This window comes from Triturus cristatus, chromosome 9, assembly GCF_964204655.1.
Source record: "Triturus cristatus chromosome 9, aTriCri1.1, whole genome shotgun sequence".
NCBI classification, from domain to species: domain Eukaryota; kingdom Metazoa; phylum Chordata; class Amphibia; order Caudata; family Salamandridae; genus Triturus; species Triturus cristatus.
This window is the reverse complement of record NC_140592.1, coordinates 108934792-108955690: the sequence shown is the minus strand read 5'-3', so window position 1 is coordinate 108955690 and position 20899 is coordinate 108934792. Positions and strand designations below refer to the sequence as shown.

The 20899-nt window shown below is 47.2% G+C and overlaps 1 protein-coding gene across 1 annotated transcript in view; it reads right to left on the bottom strand.

Moving 5' to 3' along the window:
• SUMF1 (sulfatase modifying factor 1) overlaps window positions 1–20899 on the bottom strand; it is a 287292-nt gene that overhangs the window by 90728 nt on the left and 175665 nt on the right. The window contains exon 5 of the mRNA XM_085624512.1: window positions 19871–19993. Within this exon, the coding sequence (XP_085480638.1) occupies window positions 19871–19993 (123 nt within the window). The remainder of the gene's footprint in view (window positions 1–19870; window positions 19994–20899) is intronic.

The following is a 20899-nucleotide window of genomic DNA, read 5'->3' as shown; positions in this document are numbered from 1 at the left end:
GCCTCACTAACCCAGCCAGAACGTTACCCCCTCCCTAGAACCTATTTACAATCCTACAACCACATATATCTATCACCTAAGGACAGGGGATTCCTACTATGCATACCAAGATCTCATAAGTGGCGGCCTCGCGGTCCCATACGAACCCAGACCTCTCTGTCCATACGACAGTATCACAAGTGGCGGCCTCGCGGTCCCATACGAACCCAGACCTCTCTACCCAGACGGCAGTCTCAGCACAATCGGCGGCCTCGCGATCCCATACGGATCCAGACCTCTCTGCCCATACGACAGTATCACAAGTGGCGGCCTCGCGGTCCCATACGAACCCAGACCTCTCTACCCAGACGGCAGTCTCAGCACAATCGGCGGCCTCGCGATCCCATACGGATCCAGACCTCTCTGCCCATACGACAGTATCACAAGTGGCGGCCTCGCGGTCCCATACGAACCCAGACCTCTCTGCCCATACGACAGTATCACAAGTGGCGGCCTCGCGGTCCCATACGAACCCAGACCTCTCTACCCAGACGGCAGTCTCAGCACAATCGGCGGCCTCGCGATCCCATACGGATCCAGACCTCTCTGCCCATACGACAGTATCACAAGTGGCGGCCTCGCGGTCCCATACGAACCCAGACCTCTCTACCCAGACGGCAGTCTCAGCACAATCGGCGGCCTCGCGATCCCATACGGATCCAGACCTCTCTGCCCATACGACAGTATCACAAGTGGCGGCCTCGCGGTCCCATACGAACCCAGACCTCTCTACCCAGACGGCAGTCTCAGCACAATCGGCGGCCTCGCGATCCCATACGGATCCAGACCTCTCTGCCCATACGACAGTATCACAAGTGGCGGCCTCGCGGTCCCATACGAACCCAGACCTCTCTACCCAGACGGCAGTCTCAGACGACAGTACATCCTATGATCACCATAACATACAAAAAGGGAATCAGTCTCACTATTCATCAGATCACACAAGGATTGCCAGTTCGGGCATAGCCTGTTCTCAGGTTTGAGGGGCTCCTCTTTCCCTTGTTCAGTTACCACTTACCTGATCAGGGTTAACATCTGTTCATGTAGCCGCAGCTGACTAGAAGAATAGGCTACCCTCTTATACAAGAACACACAGCATATGTTGGTTCACTACAAACTGGATACTTTATTACTCATTACACATACAATCACATAACATTACGATATAACACATAACCTGCAAGGAAAAGTGAAAGATTAAGTTGTACACTCTAATAAGAAAGGGTCGACATCACCTTAGTAGTATGTAGCCTGCACTCAGTGGTCATCTAGGCTCCCTTCTCGTCTGTGCCTCGGCTCGCCTGGAATCACCCTTCTCCGAGTCACTGGGACCTCTTCCTTATCGGCTACTCTCTCCTCTCTGGCTATTCTGTTAGGAAAGCATCTGTCTCTCGGTTCTTCTCCGCCTTCAAGATGGCGTATGTCTTCCCTGGAATAAGTAGTAGCTCTACTGCTAACGGCTAGATGCCGCCTACGGACTGAACATGTAACTGCCTCAGACTTTCACTAATATAGAGGTGCATTTCCTCATGGAAAATTCCGGCCCGTAACCTGCCGCCCACCAAATTCTTGTACCTCCCCGTACCAAGGACACGTTCCCAGCCGGCCGGCCTGATGTAGTGTCTTCGGCATGAAGAAAAATACAATCCTTCGATAAGGGCCGGCCTGAACCGGTTCTCTCCAAGCGAATAACACCTCATAACTAAAACATAACTCTTGACCTAGAAGAATCCCAAGCTGCCGGAGCAGAAAGAAAGATGGAGTCTCTCCCGTTTGAGGCCTACCAGGCCTGCATTCAGCACGGCTCCATGAAATACCCTCACTACAGGACAGGTTATCCCTAATACTAACGAATCTATCCCCTAGGCTATATGTGCAAGCCCTGATCTATGGGGAAGAGCACAGAATCATGTCGAAGTGTCTAGTAAATAGGCTCCATCCACTACTCTAACCCTTAGGCTTGAATGGTAAGAGACTGAAGTCACATTCAATCACTTGTTAACACAAGAAGGCCAGGAAAATCGAGCAGTACATTTCACCCTTGACTTCAGTCTATTATACATTCATTAAACAGAACTAACATCTGTGGAAGAATAATATGAAACCAAACTAACTGATCTATGTCTATTACCAAGTGTGCAGAATTGAAGTAGTGAAGGAATACACTGAATAAAGCAACAGATGGAAATCAAAATGGCGATAGTAATCAGAATACCTCCTAATATTTGACGTAACATATGTAAATCAGGTAACCAATTAAAGAGCCAGTCAAACCAGCCCTGGTCAATGTGTTTTCTAACTTCTTCTGTTAAGTCATGTAGCTTATTAATGTGAGCTCGAATGGATTGTGTATGATCAGACAAGTTAAAACAACAAAGACCCTCAAAATCAGAACAATCGTGTCCATGTTTAAGCAAAAGATAATCAATGGCCGCTCGATTTTGCAAGATAGCTCTACGTTCACCCTGGGCGTCTAATAGCATGTCCGACAGGACTGTAGAAGTATTATTAATGGATTTCACCATCCAGCAGGCCATTTTCTCAATAGATTTTGCATTATAAACTGCCAAAGCAGGAACACCAATAATTGAAATAGCCAGGCTAAGGTATTCGGACTTAGAATATAAATGCAAAGATGAGTCACAATCCTCCTGTAACCTCACTGTTTCTCGAATCACACGAGAGTTGGCATTCGGATGAGACGAAAACATGAGCAAGCTTAGTCTAGTAATAGCACAAGGGCCTCCAGAAATATTTGCGGGGACATATGGCCAGGAAGTATTACCACATGAGAAAAGCCATCCAGCAAGTAGTAACATCGTGCGATAGTGACTGGGGGTAACTACCATACTCTTACAAGTCATGTTGTTCTGAACAGAAGTACATGTTTTCGGTGTCCTTTGAAAGCACAAAGTCCGTTCATGAGTGGTGAATGAGGTGGCACCTTTTAATTTTAAACGCATACATTCCGAAATCGCACTTGGATTACACGTAAGGAAGAAACACAAATCACCTTGTGTGATATTATAAGTAACTATTTGGGACTGGATGGGGGGTAGCGGATCTGACAGTTCAGTACACAAGGGGCAATATTGATGGGTAGCGAAATCGCCCAGAAGAACATTGGGGCGAGCGGTTGATATATTGAAAATATGACTCAAAAGTCTCCAACGATGCAGGGACAGCAACCAAACAAGTTGCCAAAATGTCGTTTACTGATCTCATCGGTGTCAAGCAGAAATGAGGGGCGCTAGTCACCCGCTTCGCTAGTGAAGTCCAAAAGTTCGATGACGAATCCCACGCAGCAAAGGAACGCGACACTCGGGTTTTCAACTCATCCCGGGTTGATGGGATCCCTCCTCTCTCGTCGCACCAGACCGAAAACAGTCCGACGCCGACACATCCTGCAGCAACAGTCCAAAGAATGATCTGAAAGAGAATCAAATACAGGCATTATTCATTCTCGTAAGTAACATTTGTCAGTCGGGACTGCTTCCCAGCTATCTTTCCCTGGTCTCATAACTAAAATCGTATTATCTTGACCGGTTGCAATGACCTCTGCTTGTTCAGGGGGATTCTTAGGCGACTGCACCCAAACTCTGGCCCCAGGATTGTCGGTGGAGCCAAAACCCTTCTGGCCTCGTACAGTTAGCAACGTTGGGGCAGTGCCTTTTACCATCTCACCACTGAAGACAGGCATTATTAGCAATTGAGCCACTCGGTCAGTTTTATGTATCAGTAGGTCAACCTCACTGCTATTCAGCAGGAGCACCTTAATCTCTCCCTGATAATCACTATCAATTATTCCTCCAAGCACCTGAATGCCTTTTACAGCCAGCCCCGATCTAGGGGCAATTAATCCGAAATTTCCAGGTGGTATCTGAACACCAACACCTGCCTCAATGATGACTCGATCTTTACTTTTTATAATGATGTCATCCATGGCATGCAAATCTAAACCTGCCGACCCTGGGGTCGCTCTGCATGGAGCCAAAGCTCCGGGAGTAATCTCCCAGTACATCACAGTCTCTCTGATCTCGTTAGGTTTAGCATTAACATTCGGAGGAAACAAACGCATAAGTGGGGATTCAGCATTTAGAAAAGGACGATTATTCAAAATCAATAGCGCTTGAGGCAAAAAATCTCGCCAATTCTTATACTTGTCATCTGTTAATTTGCGAAGTTGGTCTTTTAGCAGGCCATTCAACCTCTCCACAAGACCCGAGGCCTGTGGATAATAAGGTATATGAAATACCCATTCAATATTGTTTTCCACACAGAATTCCTGTACCAATCTTCCACGAAAATGGGATGCATTATCAGATTGAATTTGGAATGGCACACCATAATACATCATAATCAATTCCAATGTTTTAATAGTATTCAATTGGGTAGCTTGCTTACAGGGAAGGGCCACCAACAGGCCACTGTATGTATCAACAATGGTGCAAACATATTGACAATTCCTACTCATAGGAAGTGGACCAATGTAATCAATCTGCCAAATTTGAGCGGGCAATTTCCCGCGATGTAAATGACCTTTAACAATTTGGGGCACTTTGCGCTGCCTGATATGCTGACAAATGGGACAATGTAGAATAACATTTTTAATTAAATCTAGGGGAATATAAATTCCTCGATCAGCAGCCCACCTGCTAGTGGCTTTCTCTCCAAAGTGTCCTGCTTTCTGGTGGGCCCATTTCGCCAATCCCGCAATATCAGAATCTTGCGTGTCCACCACTGCCTCAGCAATTTTAGATTTCTCATCTGCAATATTATGAAAGAATTTGTCAAGAGAGTCTATCGGGGTATGAGCATCCACATGGAAGATTGTAACAGTACTCTGTGGGAGCATTTCCCAAATCTCCTGCCATAATTCTTTTCCCCATAATTCCTTGGAATGAATTTTCCAATTATGGGAATGCCAAGTCGGTAACCAAACTGCCAGTCCATTGGCAGTAGACCAAGAATCGGTAAAAATATGACATGTGCCAGGTAACTCTTGTTTCAGAACTTGATAAACAGCATAGAGTTCAGCAAATTGACTGCTCTTACCCTCACCAGTTGTACTCAGCAATTTTTGTGTGATCGGATTATAGGACACTGCTTTCCAATGCCGTTTCGTCCCTATGAACCTTGCTGAACCATCCGTAAACCAGACATGGTTTCTATCCTCTGCAGACAAATCATCAAAAGGTTTACCCCACTTAACAGGAGACTCCTGTACTAAGGGTACGGAACATTCATTCTCAGTTTCAGTTGATGGCGCCCGTGCCACCTGCTCATGCAAAGATGCAACTCCTTTTTGTCCCACACGTGCCCTGTCTTGTATATACCATTTCCATTTAATCACACTCGCCTCTTGAGCGTGTCCAATTCGGTGAGTTTTCGGCGAACTCATAACCCACTGCATGATAGGAATTTCAGGTCGCAAAACTATATCATGTCCCAAAGTCAATTGCTCGGTATCCACCAGAGCCCAATAACATGCAAGTAGCTGTTTCTCAAAAGGTGTATAACGCTCACCAGCATCAGGTAACTTTTTGGTCCAGAAACCTAACGGTACTCTACTCTTACCTTGTTTCTGCCACAAACTCCAATTCGCATAAAGGCCTTGTACAGACACATTCAAATCCACATCACCGTCACATACAGGCCACAAATCCAGAGCATGCTGAATTGCTTCTTTTGCCAGACTGAACGCATCTTGCTGTGGTTTACCCCATTCAAATGCATTCTTTTTACGAGTGACCTGGTACAAAGGGGCCAATATTTGACTCAAATGAGGAATATGCTGGCGCCAAAATCAAAACAAACCAATGAAGCTTTGGGCTTCTTTCCTATTTCTCGGAACTGCAAAATCAAGAATTTTCTGTTTAACCTGAGGGATCACTTCTCGGTGCCCTTCATGCCAATTAATACCCAAAAATTTTACAGCCTGGGACGGACCTTGTAATTTATCCGGGTTGATTTCCCAACCTTTCTCACGCAAGCACTCAATGACTCTATCCAATTGGGTCTGAACATCCTCTTGTGATTCACCTTGGATCAAAATATCATCAATATAGTGACATATCTGAATTTGTGGATGAACTGGTACCTCAGCCAGATGCTCTGCCACCAGCCGGTGACATATCGTAGGACTATGCACATAGCCCTGAGGAAGACTTCTAAACGTCATTTGACGCCCGTTCCACGTAAAACTGAATTGTTCCTGACACTCAGGGGCAATCGGAATCGAAAAGAAAGCATTAGCAATATCAATGGACGCATACCATGTACCTGGATGTTTTTGGATTCTTTCAATTAGGGTAATAACATCCGGTACTGCAACAGTCAAAGGGGGTGTGTGTCTATTCAATTCTCGATAATCAACAGTCATGCGCCAAGAATTATCACTCTTACGTACAGGCCAAACAGGATTATTCCAAGCAGAAGTAACTGGGGTTATAACTCCTGCATCCACCAACTCCTGAATAGTGGTACTTATCTCTTCATGACCACCTGGAATACGATACTGCTTCTGACGAACCACTTTTGTCGCCTGAGGAACTTTTATGGGGGGCATTCTTAAACGACCAACCCGTACAGGCCTGGACGATATATAATGTTTAGTTCCAAATTGGTAACATCCATCATCTAAGTGCAAAGTCATTCCTTTCAAAATATCAATTCCAATTATGAATTCTAAGAGTGGCACCACTAATACAGAGTATTCTTTTCTAGGAATTCTACCTATTCTCATTTCAAGTAAGGTTTGAACTGCGGGAGTTTCCTTTCCACCTAATCCGGTAATTGTAAAAGGCTGACCTTTAAACTTCTTTGATTTTCCATGAATAAGAGTGGCCTCCGCTCCTGTATCTACCAATGCTCGGGCCCTTTGGATATTACGATGTATCCAATAAATATCAATATCTACATAGGGTCTATTATCTCTGTGAGCCCATCTGTGTACTGGAGCTTGACCTATTTCCTAGTCCTTTTTATTGTGTTCTGTGTACCAGGATAAATCAGGATAAAGACTCTCACGGTTCCTAGGTATCGATACCTCCTGTTCATATCCATCTCCATTACGAAATGGATTACTGTTCCCTGCATTGTACTGCGAGTTTCGATCGGCCAATATGTGTCGATCCTCTCTCCTTCTCAACTCAGGGGATTGATCCCTATCATCTCTACGTCTGCTGTTAACATAATCATCTCTCCCCCTCTCTCTTTCCCCCTCTCTCTCCCTGTCTCTCTCACGACGGGGGGACAAATCACGCGCATAACGTAGATCATCACGACGATCAGAGCGCCTACGGCGGTCGTCATCACCGCTACCGTCAGAAAAACCACGATCACACTCAGTTGTCCGAACACGCCGGGCACCCTCCTTTCGATCCAAGCCACGTTTGCGAAACATTTCCCACAAACGAGAAGTAGTCTCACCATCAATGTCCTCCTTACGTACACCATCAGCCAGAAGAGCAAGAAACATATCACGTCTAGTAAATTTATTTTCACCAGGGGTACGAGTGTCAGGCCGGGACTGCCGTTCAGGTTTAAACCACTCACCCAACTCACCGAGTTGGCGTACTGATTCCAGCACCACAGATAACATGTTACCAGTCTGATTAATCAATAAAGTCATCATGACCTGCTTATAAGCAACAGGGGAAGAACGAATAATACGATTCCGCACAGAAGATGTCAAGAAAGCATCAAGCAACCGGTCAGCAGTATTCAGAAAAATTGCCGTTTTCATCACCTCCTCTTTGAGACGTTGCGCAGCATCGCGCAAAGTATACCACGGTTTGTCATTCACAGGCCAGTCAGACTCAGTAGGATATTTTTGATTACAACCCTCAGTCGCCAATTGAAGCAAAGAAATTTGACCACCACCATTAAAGTTACGAAAATGATCCTGTACAGTAGAATCCGAACTCAAGGAACAAAACTTCAAACAATCGCCAGCATCCAACATAATGCCAGCAGCGCCCAGTTCATAAAGGCGCACCATCCATGTGAGTAAGGTCTCACCAACTCGCTGCCGAAATCGCTGCAAAATATCACTAATTTCTTGTTGAGTAAAATCCTCCAAAGAGTCTAAAGCAATACCATTCGGAGCACCGGGAGCCTGCTGCACCTTCCGTCGAAAAACTGGATGCGCCGAGACCGCGGGATGAGCATCACAAGGAGCTCGACCAGTACACGTAGAGGAACAATTAGTGGAAGAAGCATTGACCCCGCTGGAAGGACGAGCGCAATCACGGGGTGCACCATCAGAGGCGCAAGAAGCAGATTTACAAGCACGGCCGGAGCGAGAGGACTCACGCTTGGCAGACTCCTCACCCGAGGAAGGAGAATCACTCGAGTTCCAAATATTACCATCCCATTCATCAGGATTCCAATCCAGTCCGGCTTTCGCCACGACCAGACGCACCTTCCGCGTCGAAACCCGACCACGCCGATTCTTGTATTTATAACGAGCAATTCGCACAGCCGCTCTCTCGGCAATAGTTTGGTACGTCTCAAGTTTGTCAGCAAGCAACTTATTTTGACACCGCAACAAAGTATGAGCATTCTGAATTTCAACAAAGTTCGCTTCCAAATCCTTATGCAAGTTCTGCAACTTCAACAACCTCTCATGGAGAATCCTGTACGCAGACAGAACAATCCAACCTCTGCGCCCTAAAACGGGAAGCTCATCACCCTTAGATACCGGCGCCTTCTGTAAGCAAGTAATCACATTAGCCGGCTCCGCCAGCTCCAAAAAAGAATTCCAATTCTCACTCAAACCAGTAGAATCAGCCCACTCACGGGCTAAGGCTTCATAAGGCGTTGAATCCCAACCGGGAATATCAACGGGCAACTTAAAAGTAGATTTCGACTTTCTAGAAAACATTTTTGAAAAGAAAGAAAAAGAGAAAAAGAAAAAGAAGAAAGAGAAAAGAAAATTATACGCCGGTAGATACAAATAATATACAAACAAAACCACGCACGCGCCAAAGGCAAACACAATACAACCACAACGCACACAGGTTTCGTAAACGGTTCGTGACGCCAAATGTTCTGCTTGGGTTTTCGGATCAGATAGAACCCGCTCATCAGAGCCTCACTAACCCAGCCAGAACGTTACCCCCTCCCTAGAACCTATTTATAATCCTACAACCACATATATCTATCACCTAAGGACAGGGGATTCCTACTATGCATACCAAGATCTCATAAGTGGCGGCCTCGCGGTCCCATACGAACCCAGACCTCTCTGTCCATACGACAGTATCACAAGTGGCGGCCTCGCGGTCCCATACGAACCCAGACCTCTCTACCCAGACGGCAGTCTCAGCACAATCGGCGGCCTCGCGATCCCATACGGATCCAGACCTCTCTGCCCATACGACAGTATCACAAGTGGCGGCCTCGCGGTCCCATACGAACCCAGACCTCTCTGCCCATACGACAGTATCACAAGTGGCGGCCTCGCGGTCCCATACGAACCCAGACCTCTCTACCCAGACGGCAGTCTCAGCACAATCGGCGGCCTCGCGATCCCATACGGATCCAGACCTCTCTGCCCATACGACAGTATCACAAGTGGCGGCCTCGCGGTCCCATACGAACCCAGACCTCTCTACCCAGACGGCAGTCTCAGCACAATCGGCGGCCTCGCGATCCCATACGGATCCAGACCTCTCTGCCCATACGACAGTATCACAAGTGGCGGCCTCGCGGTCCCATACGAACCCAGACCTCTCTACCCAGACGGCAGTCTCAGACGACAGTACATCCTATGATCACCATAACATACAAAAAGGGAATCAGTCTCACTATTCATCAGATCACACAAGGATTGCCAGTTCGGGCATAGCCTGTTCTCAGGTTTGAGGGGCTCCTCTTTCCCTTGTTCACTTACCACTTACCTGATCAGGGTTAACATCTGTTCATGTAGCCGCAGCGGACTAGAAGAATAGGCTACCCTCTTATACAAGAACACACAGCATATGTTGGTTCACTACAAACTGGATACTTTATTACTCATTACACATACAATCACATAACATTACGATATAACACATAACCTGCAAGGAAAAGTGAAAGATTAAGTTGTACACTCTAATAAGAAAGGGTCGACATCACCTTAGTAGTATGTAGCCTGCACTCAGTGGTCATCTAGGCTCCCTTCTCGTCTGTGCCTCGGCTCGCCTGGAATCACCCTTCTCCGAGTCACTGGGACCTCTTCCTTATCGGCTCCTCTCTCCTCTCTGGCTATTCTGTTAGGAAAGCATCTGTCTCTCGGTTCTTCTCCGCCTTCAAGATGGCGTCTGTCTTCCCTGGAATAAGTAGTAGCTCTACTGCTAACGGCTAGATGCCGCCTACGGACTGAACATGTAACTGCCTCAGACTTTCACTAATATAGAGGTGCATTTCCTCATGGAAAATTCCGGCCCGTAACCTGCCGCCCACCAAATTCTTGTACCTCCCCGTACCAAGGACACGTTCCCAGCCGGCCGGCCTGATGTAGTGTCTTCGGCATGAAGAAAAATACAATCCTTCGATAAGGGCCGGCCTGAACCGGTTCTCTTCAAGCGAATAACACCTCATAACTAAAACATAACTCTTGACCTAGAAGAATCCCAAGCTGCCGGAGCAGAAAGAAAGATGGAGTCTCTCCCGTTTGAGGCCTACCAGGCCTGCATTCAGCACGGCTCCATGAAATACCCTCACTACAGGACAGGTTATCCCTAATACTAACGAATCTATCCCCTAGGCTATATGTGCAAGCCCTGATCTATGGGGAAGAGCACAGAATCATGTCGAAGTGTCTAGTAAATAGGCTCCATCCACTACTCTAACCCTTAGGCTTGAATGGTAAGAGACTGAAGTCACATTCAATCACTTGTTAACACAAGGCGGCCAGGAAAATCGAGCAGTACAGTCCCACAGTGGGTTACACAATATCGACTCCCTTCACACAGTCCCAGGTGGAGATCCAATATCACTTGGGGGAGACTGAGTGAGCTGGAAACTTCTGTGCAGAGACTGCTTTGTTCATTGTGTGTTTTGTAACCTCCCTAGGAGACCAGCAGGACAATGAGAAGGATTTTTAGGTCGAGGTTGGGCAGCGCATGTGCTCGAGCCATTCTGTAATGGAGTATGTACTTGAAGCCCCGCCCATATTTGTCATTGGTTTGTGTAATTGTCGTTCGTAAATGCTGGCTTCTGATTCGTTATTAGGCTTGTTAGTCCCTCCTTAGTACCACCTTATCTTCATTTATAACCTCCCATGAGGACTGGCCCTTTAACTTCGGTTGTTACACAGTATATCTCCTTTAGTCTGTTAAGAACAATTTTCTTTAATGAGCTTCTCTTACTGCAGGAGGGTCACTCATATGCAATTGTGACCACCGGCTTGTTTATTTAACTCGTAGCTAACGGGGTGCTCTTTAGGGACCACGGGAGACAGAAGGGGGGGAACTCAGCGATGCCGTGAGTAAGGTCAAAGGGGCATGATGTAAATTCTGCTAGATCTGGCGTGTTGATTTTCTGAACGAAGATCTATGTTAAACATGAATAGGGTTTAGGTTTGCTCCTCCGCTCACTTGCTAAAAACCATGACTTTAACAAAGGGCTCTTACCCTCTTTTCTCAATTTGTTCCTCTGTGAAATGGATCCAAAAAAGAAAAACTCTTCGGCTGCAAATGTCTCTTTGGACACACTCTCCGCAACCGCAGGTGCGAGCCCGACCGGAAGCTACAGGAGCACTTTACTGAGCAGTTCTCCAGTTCCAAAGTAGCAGCTCACTGCGCTTTGCTCCTCGGCCCAACTTACCTGTAACTGGTGTGCTTCCACTCCCAGCTTAACGCTGCTTTCGCTTATTTGCTTTTCTCCCCCTGCCCACCTCATTGCTCTATCGTTTGCTTCCCTATGCCCTCCGTGCCCCTTCACCCACTGTGCCATCATTCTTGCTTCCCCACACCCGCACCCTCAGTTTTGCCTCCCCAAACCCTCCCCATCAGTGTTTCTTCTGCTACCTTCACTCATAATTACACTGAAATTATAAAAACGTCACACATAGCAACCTGAAACCTTGGTAGTTATGGACATGTTCATTTTACCTGTGCAGTGAACCTGCTCCAGTGTTTGGCAGTGCATTAACGTCTGGGGTAAATGTGTGTGTTTTTTCAAGAGAGGAGGGGGTGTCCACTGATGTTCCATGCAGCAATTTTTCCTTCTGCAAACATGCCATGCGTCATTGTGCAAGAGTGGAGGGAATGAGGGGCAAACACGCCATTTCTAAAATATTTTTTTTCAGAATGTACATGACTTTTTTTTATTGGCTCAGCTCCTCCTGTGGTTCTTCCCATGAATTCTTTGGTTTACTTGTGTGTACCACTAGCTCACCAAGCTTCCTTCCACTTCGATTGAAAAAGCAAGCTGTAGGAGAGCTCACACGAGGCCCTGCCACAACTATAAAATAATGGTTCTCTCATCCAATCCAAGCTCACCACACTTTCACACCGCTAACCAAACACGTTTCGGCCTGCTGACAAGGTCCCTGTGCTACCGCTCCCCCTGCACTGCTGCTACCACTGCAGAGTCACTGCGCTGCCTGCTGTCCCTGCACTGATGCTTCCCCTGCCCGGTCACTGCTCTGCCTGTTGTCCAAGCCTCTGCGCTGCTGCTCAACCTGCCCAGTTACTACGCTGCATGCTGTCCCTGCTCCTGCACTGCGGCTCCCCCTGCCCGGTCACTGCCCTCCCTGCTGTCCAGGTCCCCACACTGCCCATTCCAGGTCCGTGCCTGCCTCCCAGGACCACCTGCCTGGACTTCTAATGGAGGCCGCCGCATGGCCTTGCAACGGGAGCGCTCAGCGGGCATGCCGCCAACGCTCCGCCAGTTGGACAACGCACAGTACCAGGTTCCCTGGCCCACCCTCCAACCGATGGTACAATGCCAAGGAAATCCTGGAACTGGACCCTGGATGCCAAAACAGCTGCGTCGCCTCCTCCCCACGATCCACCCAAGGACCCTTCACCTGGTCACTTCGCATGCAACACAACCTATTAAAGATACCACAGCACTCCTGCCCAGACCTTCACACACCTCACCAACGCCCGCACACAATCACCAGACATCAGACCTCCTCTAACCCCAGCTGGAGCAAGATCAAAACTCAGTGGTCACGAGCCCTCACCACCTCTCAACCCGAGGCCTCAACAGACTTCGAGCAGGCCATCCAGAACTTCGCTGCTTGGATCACCAACAGCACTGACAAGAGTCGCCCCACTGAAACATACAAAATTTAACAAGACCTCCAGACATGGTAGCTGGTACACCCCAGAACTCAGGACCACCAAGCGCAACTGCCACCAACTGGAGAAACGATGGTGCGCCACTAAGAACCCCGCCGACAGAGCAGCTCACAAAACAGCCATCAGCAACTATCACCGGCACATCAAGGAAGCCGGTCTCGCGGCTGCTCCAGCGAATCAGTAGTGAAGTGGGGAGAGGGGGGAAGAGGAGTAAAGGGGCAGAAAATTCAAACAAAATTTAAAAAAAAATCACTCACTTGTCAGCCGCCGCCTCTCCTCTGTTCTCTTCCTGGCTTCTGTTGGAACTTGAAGTAGGAATCAGAATAGGCTCCCCTAGGCCAATCACAATGCTGCAATGCAGCATTGTGATTGGTCTGAGCGCAATGGTTTGGTGCTCAGATGGGGAATGGAAGCCTGGGCATGTTCTCCACCCAGGCAGGAATGCCCCACTCCTTCCCCCTGCGCAGCCTAGACCCACCCCACAAAACTGCCCCAGCACACACCTAGTTATCATTTTTTTTTTTGCTGTGCTGAAAGGCAGTGAAAGAATTCTCCAACCTACAGCTACAGAGAACACCACCCACCTCTCCCAAAAACTCAGCGACACCTTCTGAGACTACTTCCACAGCAAGATCACCAACATCCACAATGATTTCAACCTCCAACCCACCATCCTGAACCCCAAAGACCTTAACCAACCAGCGAACATCAGCCAAACCCTTACCTCCTGGTCTTCACTTAGCGCCCTGTCCACCTCAGCCATTATGTCTTGCATCCATTTCGGGGTTCCCACCAACCCCTGCCCCCTCCACCTCTACAACTTCGCAACAAACCCAATCAACACAACTCACCAGCATCCTCAACACCTCCATCTCCACAGCAACCTTCCTGGACAGATGGAAACACGCAGACATCAGACGCTCTCCCAAAGAAAGCCTCCGCCGTTTCCAGCGATGTAAAAAAATCATCGTCCGATCTGCCTGCTCCCGTACCTGGCCAAAGTACTCGAGAATGCCATCAACTAGCAGCTCACCGAATTCCTGGAACAAAAACCACCTACCGGACAACTCACAATCAGGATTCTGTGCCAACCACAGCACTCAGACCGTGCTGATTGGCGCCATAGACGACATCAGAGCACTCCTCGACCATAGAGAAACTGTAGCTCTGATCCTCCTCAACCTCTCTGCGGCATTCAACAAGGTCTCCCACAACACCATCACCAGACTCTACAACATAGGCCTACAGCAAGACACTGTTGAGTGGATCACATCCCTCCTTATAGGACGCACACAGAGCATCCAACTGCATCCCCTCACCTATGCACCCAAAGAAATCATATGCAACATTCCAAAAGGATCATTCTCAGTCCCACCCTGTTCAACATCCACATGCCCCCACCCCCCGGCATACATCGTCAGATCCCACAGACTCAACATAATCTCCTACACAGAGTTCACTGAACTGATCCTCTCGCTCACAGAAGACCACTCCAACACCAAAAAACTTCTGCAATGCCATGACCAACGTAGCCAAATGGATGAGAGACAACTGCCTCCAACTCAACCCCGACAAAACTGAAGTACTGATCTTCGGGAAAAACACCTCTGCATGGAACCACAGCTGGTGGCCTGCAGAACTCAGACCCACACCCTCACCGACCGACCATGCATGCATGCTTGCAACCTCTGCAACATCGTCTACAGTGAACTGACCATGAAACGACAAGTCAACTCAGTCACCTCCTCCTGCTTCCCCAAATCATCGACTAAACTTACAACAACCCTCCAGACACCTGGGCTTCTCTTCACTCACCCTCACACACACATCCCGCTACCGTCGCAGCGGATGCCACTCCTTCCCCTCCATCGCTACCAAGACCTGGAATAACCTGCCCCTCCAGCTCTACAAAGCCTTGTCGCTGGCAGACTTCAGAAAGAGACTCAAGACCTTGCTCTTCAATGGATACACTGAACCCAGATACCCCTAGGGGCGACAGTGCTGTGCTTTACAAATGCTGTTTGATTGATTGATAAAGCACCCTTCAAAGAGATCAGAGCAATTGAGATGTGGCATATGGTGTAGACACATCTTGAAATTTGGGGTTTGTCTGCACTGTAGTCGTTTTGTATTTATCACCTTGTACACACTATAGAAGTTTAGTTTGACACCTACTAATAACTTGGCCCAATGAAGCAGACTCGAGGTGGGAGCAATGTGGTCCTATTTCTGTTGACTGGTAATCAGGTGGTTGGCCGCATGTGGTACAATTTTCAATAGATGGATGTTTGTGTCGAGAACTTGGATGAGCAAAACGTTGCCCAGATCAATATGGTGTAGGATGCGAGGACTTGGATGAATAAGTGGAAACTGTAGTCTGGAAGATATGTGGAGGAAGCTACATTTGTGCAAAGCTAAGTGCTCTTTCCTTTTAACATGGCCCTCGAAGAAGTGATTTGTATCATACAGAAGCCAACAGACTTGATGAAGGATGAGAGGTTGAATAAAAAGGCGTGGAGATTCATTTTAGAACCAAGATTAAAACAGCAATGAAGTGTTCAGATATGGAGGATCACAACTGCAATCCAGTTGTGTTATGCTTAAGATTAGTTTCAGATTCCTAGGAGTGGTGGGTGTGTAAGGTAGCTGCGAGGCACTGCATGTCATTAGCACCTGACACCTTTAAGTGTAAATATTCCATCATCTGAGTGTCTGTGTAGACTGTGGCCTTGCTAGGATAGTATGAGATCTATGGGTACCGTGTATAGAGAGATCATCAAGGGAACATATAAGAAGCCTTAGCAGACATCCAGTTGCGATCAAGAAAAGCCCATCTCTGGAAAATGATGCCTGTTCAAAAGGAAAGAGATGTACCATTCCAGGTAGTAGTCCTATATTCTAATTTCTAAAGTTTTGTCTTCAGACCTGACCAATCTTAATGGTCAGGTCAACAGAATAGTAAAGGAAGGTAGTCTGGCAGCCTGCATGAGGTTCCCGGTAAGCATTCAGGCCTAATCATGGCTCACAATGTCAGCAGCTGCTTCCCTCTCTTGTTCCCTACCTTTTCCTTAACCTCACCTTTGAAGCCCTCAGCCCCTGTGTAGAGGATCCAAAGGGTCCACTCTAGAGAGAGGAAAGAGGAGGGAGGACACGTGCTTAGAAGAGGGGCAAAGAAGTGGCCTTTGCGGAAAGGGAGGAGTAATGACTGGAGGCAATCAAAGATATTATGAGGGCAAGGACCCATTCTGGGTAGATGGAGATACCCCTTCTTTGCGCGAGGAGGAGGAAGGGCAATGCTAGGGTGGAATGAGCAGAAGAGTAAAATGAATAATGTTGTGGCGATTGAGGGTCCATGCCATGTAGGGAGAAGTGGAATGTGTTCTAGAAGTAGGGGAGCAGAGACAAAGAGATTGGTAAAGAGGAGAAAAATCCAGGTGAGAGGAAATATGCCCATTTATTCAAGATAACAGCAGCTGTGGTGGGGTAGCATGTAAAGATGACTAGTCCAGAGGAATGGGGATGGACAGCAGTTTTAGTAAGGGAGAGACTCTGTTGCAGGAGGTAGGAGTAGAACTCATGCTGGTTAAAAGGAGGAAAAAGTAATGAGCCCAACTGGGTAAGGAAGATGAATCTCCCTTAAAAAGGGGTGGAGAAGTGCAAGTCTACACTTTCAAGTAACTTCACATTTGTAAATGGCGAACAGCTAAAAGAAGTAGAGTTACACAAACCTTCACATTTAAATCACTTACATGTGTAAGTTACCTCTGTAAGTAGCCCCTATGTTTGTTAGTTTATAATGCTGATTCATTAGATGATGAGAACTATATAAAGCTGTTAAATGCTAAAATGTCTATTTATTTTCTGATCCTATAGGACCATTCAGCAATGCACAATATATTAATGACGAGCACAATGTTTGCCACTATGGACATATCATTTTCTATCTGTTATAGCAGTCTCACTTATATCGCTTGAGTAGCTGTTTCACGAGGGCTGACCAATAAAGATAAACATCCTCTCAATATATGTGGTCAAAGGTTAAAAGTAGGGATTATGCTATGTTGCGTAATGTGCATTTGTAAAGTGCGCTATCACTCGTCAAAGCATCCTGGTGCTGAGCATGTGTGTGTGCGTCCAGCCCTGGCTAAGGTAAGTTGGTTAATTGAAAATCCAGGTCTTTCAGCTTCTTTCAGAATTCAAGAAGAGAGGAGCAGGCGCTGATGTAGTGTGGGAGCAATGCAAGAGAACACCCGTTCTCCTAACCTGGTTCAGAGTATGCATAGAATGTGTGTTAGTGAGAATCCTGAAGAGTTTAAGTGCCTGGGTGGTTAGTGGAAGGAGATGAGAGATGGAACTGTTCAGGTAGGCGGGCCTAAGTTGTTTAGTGCCTTGAATGTTTGTTTGGAGTTTAAAATTAGCACGTTTGTGTATCAGGAGCCAGAGGAGTTTCCTGAGGTGTAGTGTAATGTGAGTTCTGGATGGTCTGTAGCTTTCTAGTGAGTTGCTTGGTGATGCCTGAAAGAGGGTGATCACATAGTCCAACATGCTGTTGACTAGGGCATGAGTGACTGTTTTTTTTTAGTGTTGCTTAGGAGCCATTTGAAGATCTTCCTCAGCATCTCCAGGGTGTAGAAGCAGGATGTAATGACAGCCAGTTGCGGTTGATGATTTTTCTGAGGATCTTTGCGTGTGTGCTGGGTGTGAGGCAGACTTCAGCTGGCAGCCAGTTGGAGTGCCATGGTGAGGTGTTCTTACTGGAGATCACCGTTTCTGTTTTTCCGGAGTTGAGGTTGACACATCTTTCATCCAGTTAATGACTTTGGTCATGGAGACGGTGGACTGGTTTCTTCTATTGGGGGGTTCGGTCGTTGGCATAGGAGAGCATGCGGATGTCATGCGCGTAGATGACGTGGGCTTGAGGGATCGTCTGTGACGGAGAGGAGTGCTGTTTCTGTACGGTGGTTGGGCCTGAATCTGGACTGCGTAGCGTTGAGGAGCTGGGGGTAGCTGAAGTGGTTGGTGGGGCCTCAGTAGACTAGTTTCTCAAGGTATGGTAGGAGGGAGATGGGACTGTAGTTGAAAAGTGTGGCTGTGTCAGCAGATGGTTGCTTGAGGAGGGGCATGATAGAGGCATGTTTCCAGGTGTCCAGGAATGCGGCTGAGTCAATAAAGACATTGGGCATTGGTCTTAGTGCTTCGCTGATCGGTAGGAGTCTACTGGTAAAGGCATGGTGGGGGGAAAGGGTCAGTTTGGGGCCCCCAGTGAATGGTCTTCATGGTAGCAGTGATTTTGATGATATTGACAGCAGGCCATGAGGTCAGGGTTCGCTCTTCCACTGTGATGGGAAGATGAGTTGCGGTAGTGAAAGGGTATGGCTACAGGGCAATGTTGCTGTATATGGAGGGGCTTATGTTACAGAAGAGCTCCAAGCGCTTGTTGTAAAAGTCTTGTGAGGGGGTGATAGTGCTGGAGGCGGTAGGAAAAGCAGTTAAATATTTGATGATGGCGAAGATTTCCTTGCTGCTGTTACCGCCAGCGTTGATGTGATCTGCAAGAGCTATGCACTTGGTGTTCCATATCTGCTGTTCCTCCGTGTACCAGCTGGCCTGTGGTCCGAATCGTGCCATTGGGTTGAACTTCAGGGGAGCCAGGGTGTCAGTGCATGTGGTGATCCAGCTTGAGGATCTTGATGTCTTTCAGCAAGTTGCTGGTGTGCTTAGGCGGATGCACAGAGAGGGCAGGATCTTCCGTGAGTCGTTTACAGCTGTGGCAGGTGGTTCAGGTGGTGGTAGATCTGTGGTGATGTGGGGTAGGAATGCTGAAACTGACGAGGGCATGGTCTTTCTGGGTTATAGTTGCTGGCTTGTTGACTGATTTTGCCAGCTGACGACAAACTCAGGTCAAATGAGTGTCCGACGGTGAGGGTGGGTCCGGTAACATGCAGGGCAAAGCCAAGGTTTTTGAGGTTTTCAAGAAGGGCGTAGAGTTAGGTCAGTGGGTCTTCTACAAGACAGTTAAGATTTCTGAGGAGGATGAAGGGGTAGGCGTTGACAATGAGGAGTCTGTGACATTTGTGTAAATTGCTACTGCATGTAATGCAAATCCATCATTTAGAGATATATTTTTGAATGAATGTGTCCTCCCAATAATATCCGACGTGAGGACACATTCTGCACAAAACATTGTGCAAAAAAACACTACTGCAGTGAAAAAAAGACAGTTGTTTTTGGGTTGTTCACATTGTTCCCACGCTATAATATTGTTATAGTGGCAGGGTAATAATGCGCCGTGGTATAAGGGCATAATTTTTGGGATTTTGCTTAATGTGAAATTCCAAAAATTATACGAATTATGCTGGTGTAATTTAAAATTGCACCCAGACTTAGTTAAAAATCCATACTCTGCATCCAGAACAAACATGAGACCAATGCAGATCCTTTGAACCTGTTCTCTAGAACAAACATCAGACCCACCCAAATCCTTTGCACCGGTTGTTCATAGCTAACATGAGACCAACACACATCCCTTGTACCTGTTTTCCAGTCCTCCTCGGCAGGCATATTCCCACTCGGCCTCAGTAGGAAGCCTTTTACCGGCCCACGTACAGTAAGCTACTGCATCATTCCAGGACACATGGAGGACAGGGTGATCCATCCTGGGAGAGTAGAAAGAGGCAACAGAGAAAGAAAAATGGGAGACAAGAAAGAGGAACAGGACAAATAAGCATCAAAAAGACACGAGGATGAGAGCAGTAAAAACTCTAGCCATTCGACAAAATGCTGATCAATGAGGTGACACTTAAATTATTTCACCAACAACCTTCGAGTGCCATCAAGCTAATGTCTATTTGCGGGGACCTACAGTTAAGGAATGGCTAAGAGAAGTCACATATGGTCAATCCCAGCTGGCACTGTTTTGGGAGCTCATGCCGCCAGCATCTAGACATAGGGACATTTGGGAGCCGTTTCTGGTATGGGCCCGGGCGCAGGCTGCCGATTCTGCTCCGGCAGTGGGTGTGGGGGTGGACACAATGCCCGGGAATCTTGAGGACTGAGGGGTATAGCTGAGGACTCGGTCGATGTTTTTTGTGTCAAACATCTGTGCGTGGGGGGGGAGGCTATCCTCCCGGTGGAATGGGTGGGTCAGTTATTTTGGCGCACGTGTGTATTAAATTGGCTGTGGCCTGCCTGCCGTTGTTGAGGAACTTGTGCATCATGTTGAAATCATATTGTCTAAAATATTGTGTTTCGCTAGCCAGATATGTATATGGGTGTTTCTCATTATTGTATGGCTATATTGTATGCCCTATTGTATGTTGTTTATGAAAATTGGAAAATTAATTTAAATTTTTTTTTTTTTTAAAAAGCTAATGTCTATTTGCAGGATTCATCCTCATGGTGGAATATCTCTGCTGCCCACACACGGTCACTTCAATAGACTAGGAAACAACAATGGGTTTTGGCATGATGTATGGCTGTGCAACGGTTATCAACGTTTGTGTGTTTTCATAGGTGTTCAAACATATCTAGATAAGGTTGCATATCTCAGGATAGTGTCACAA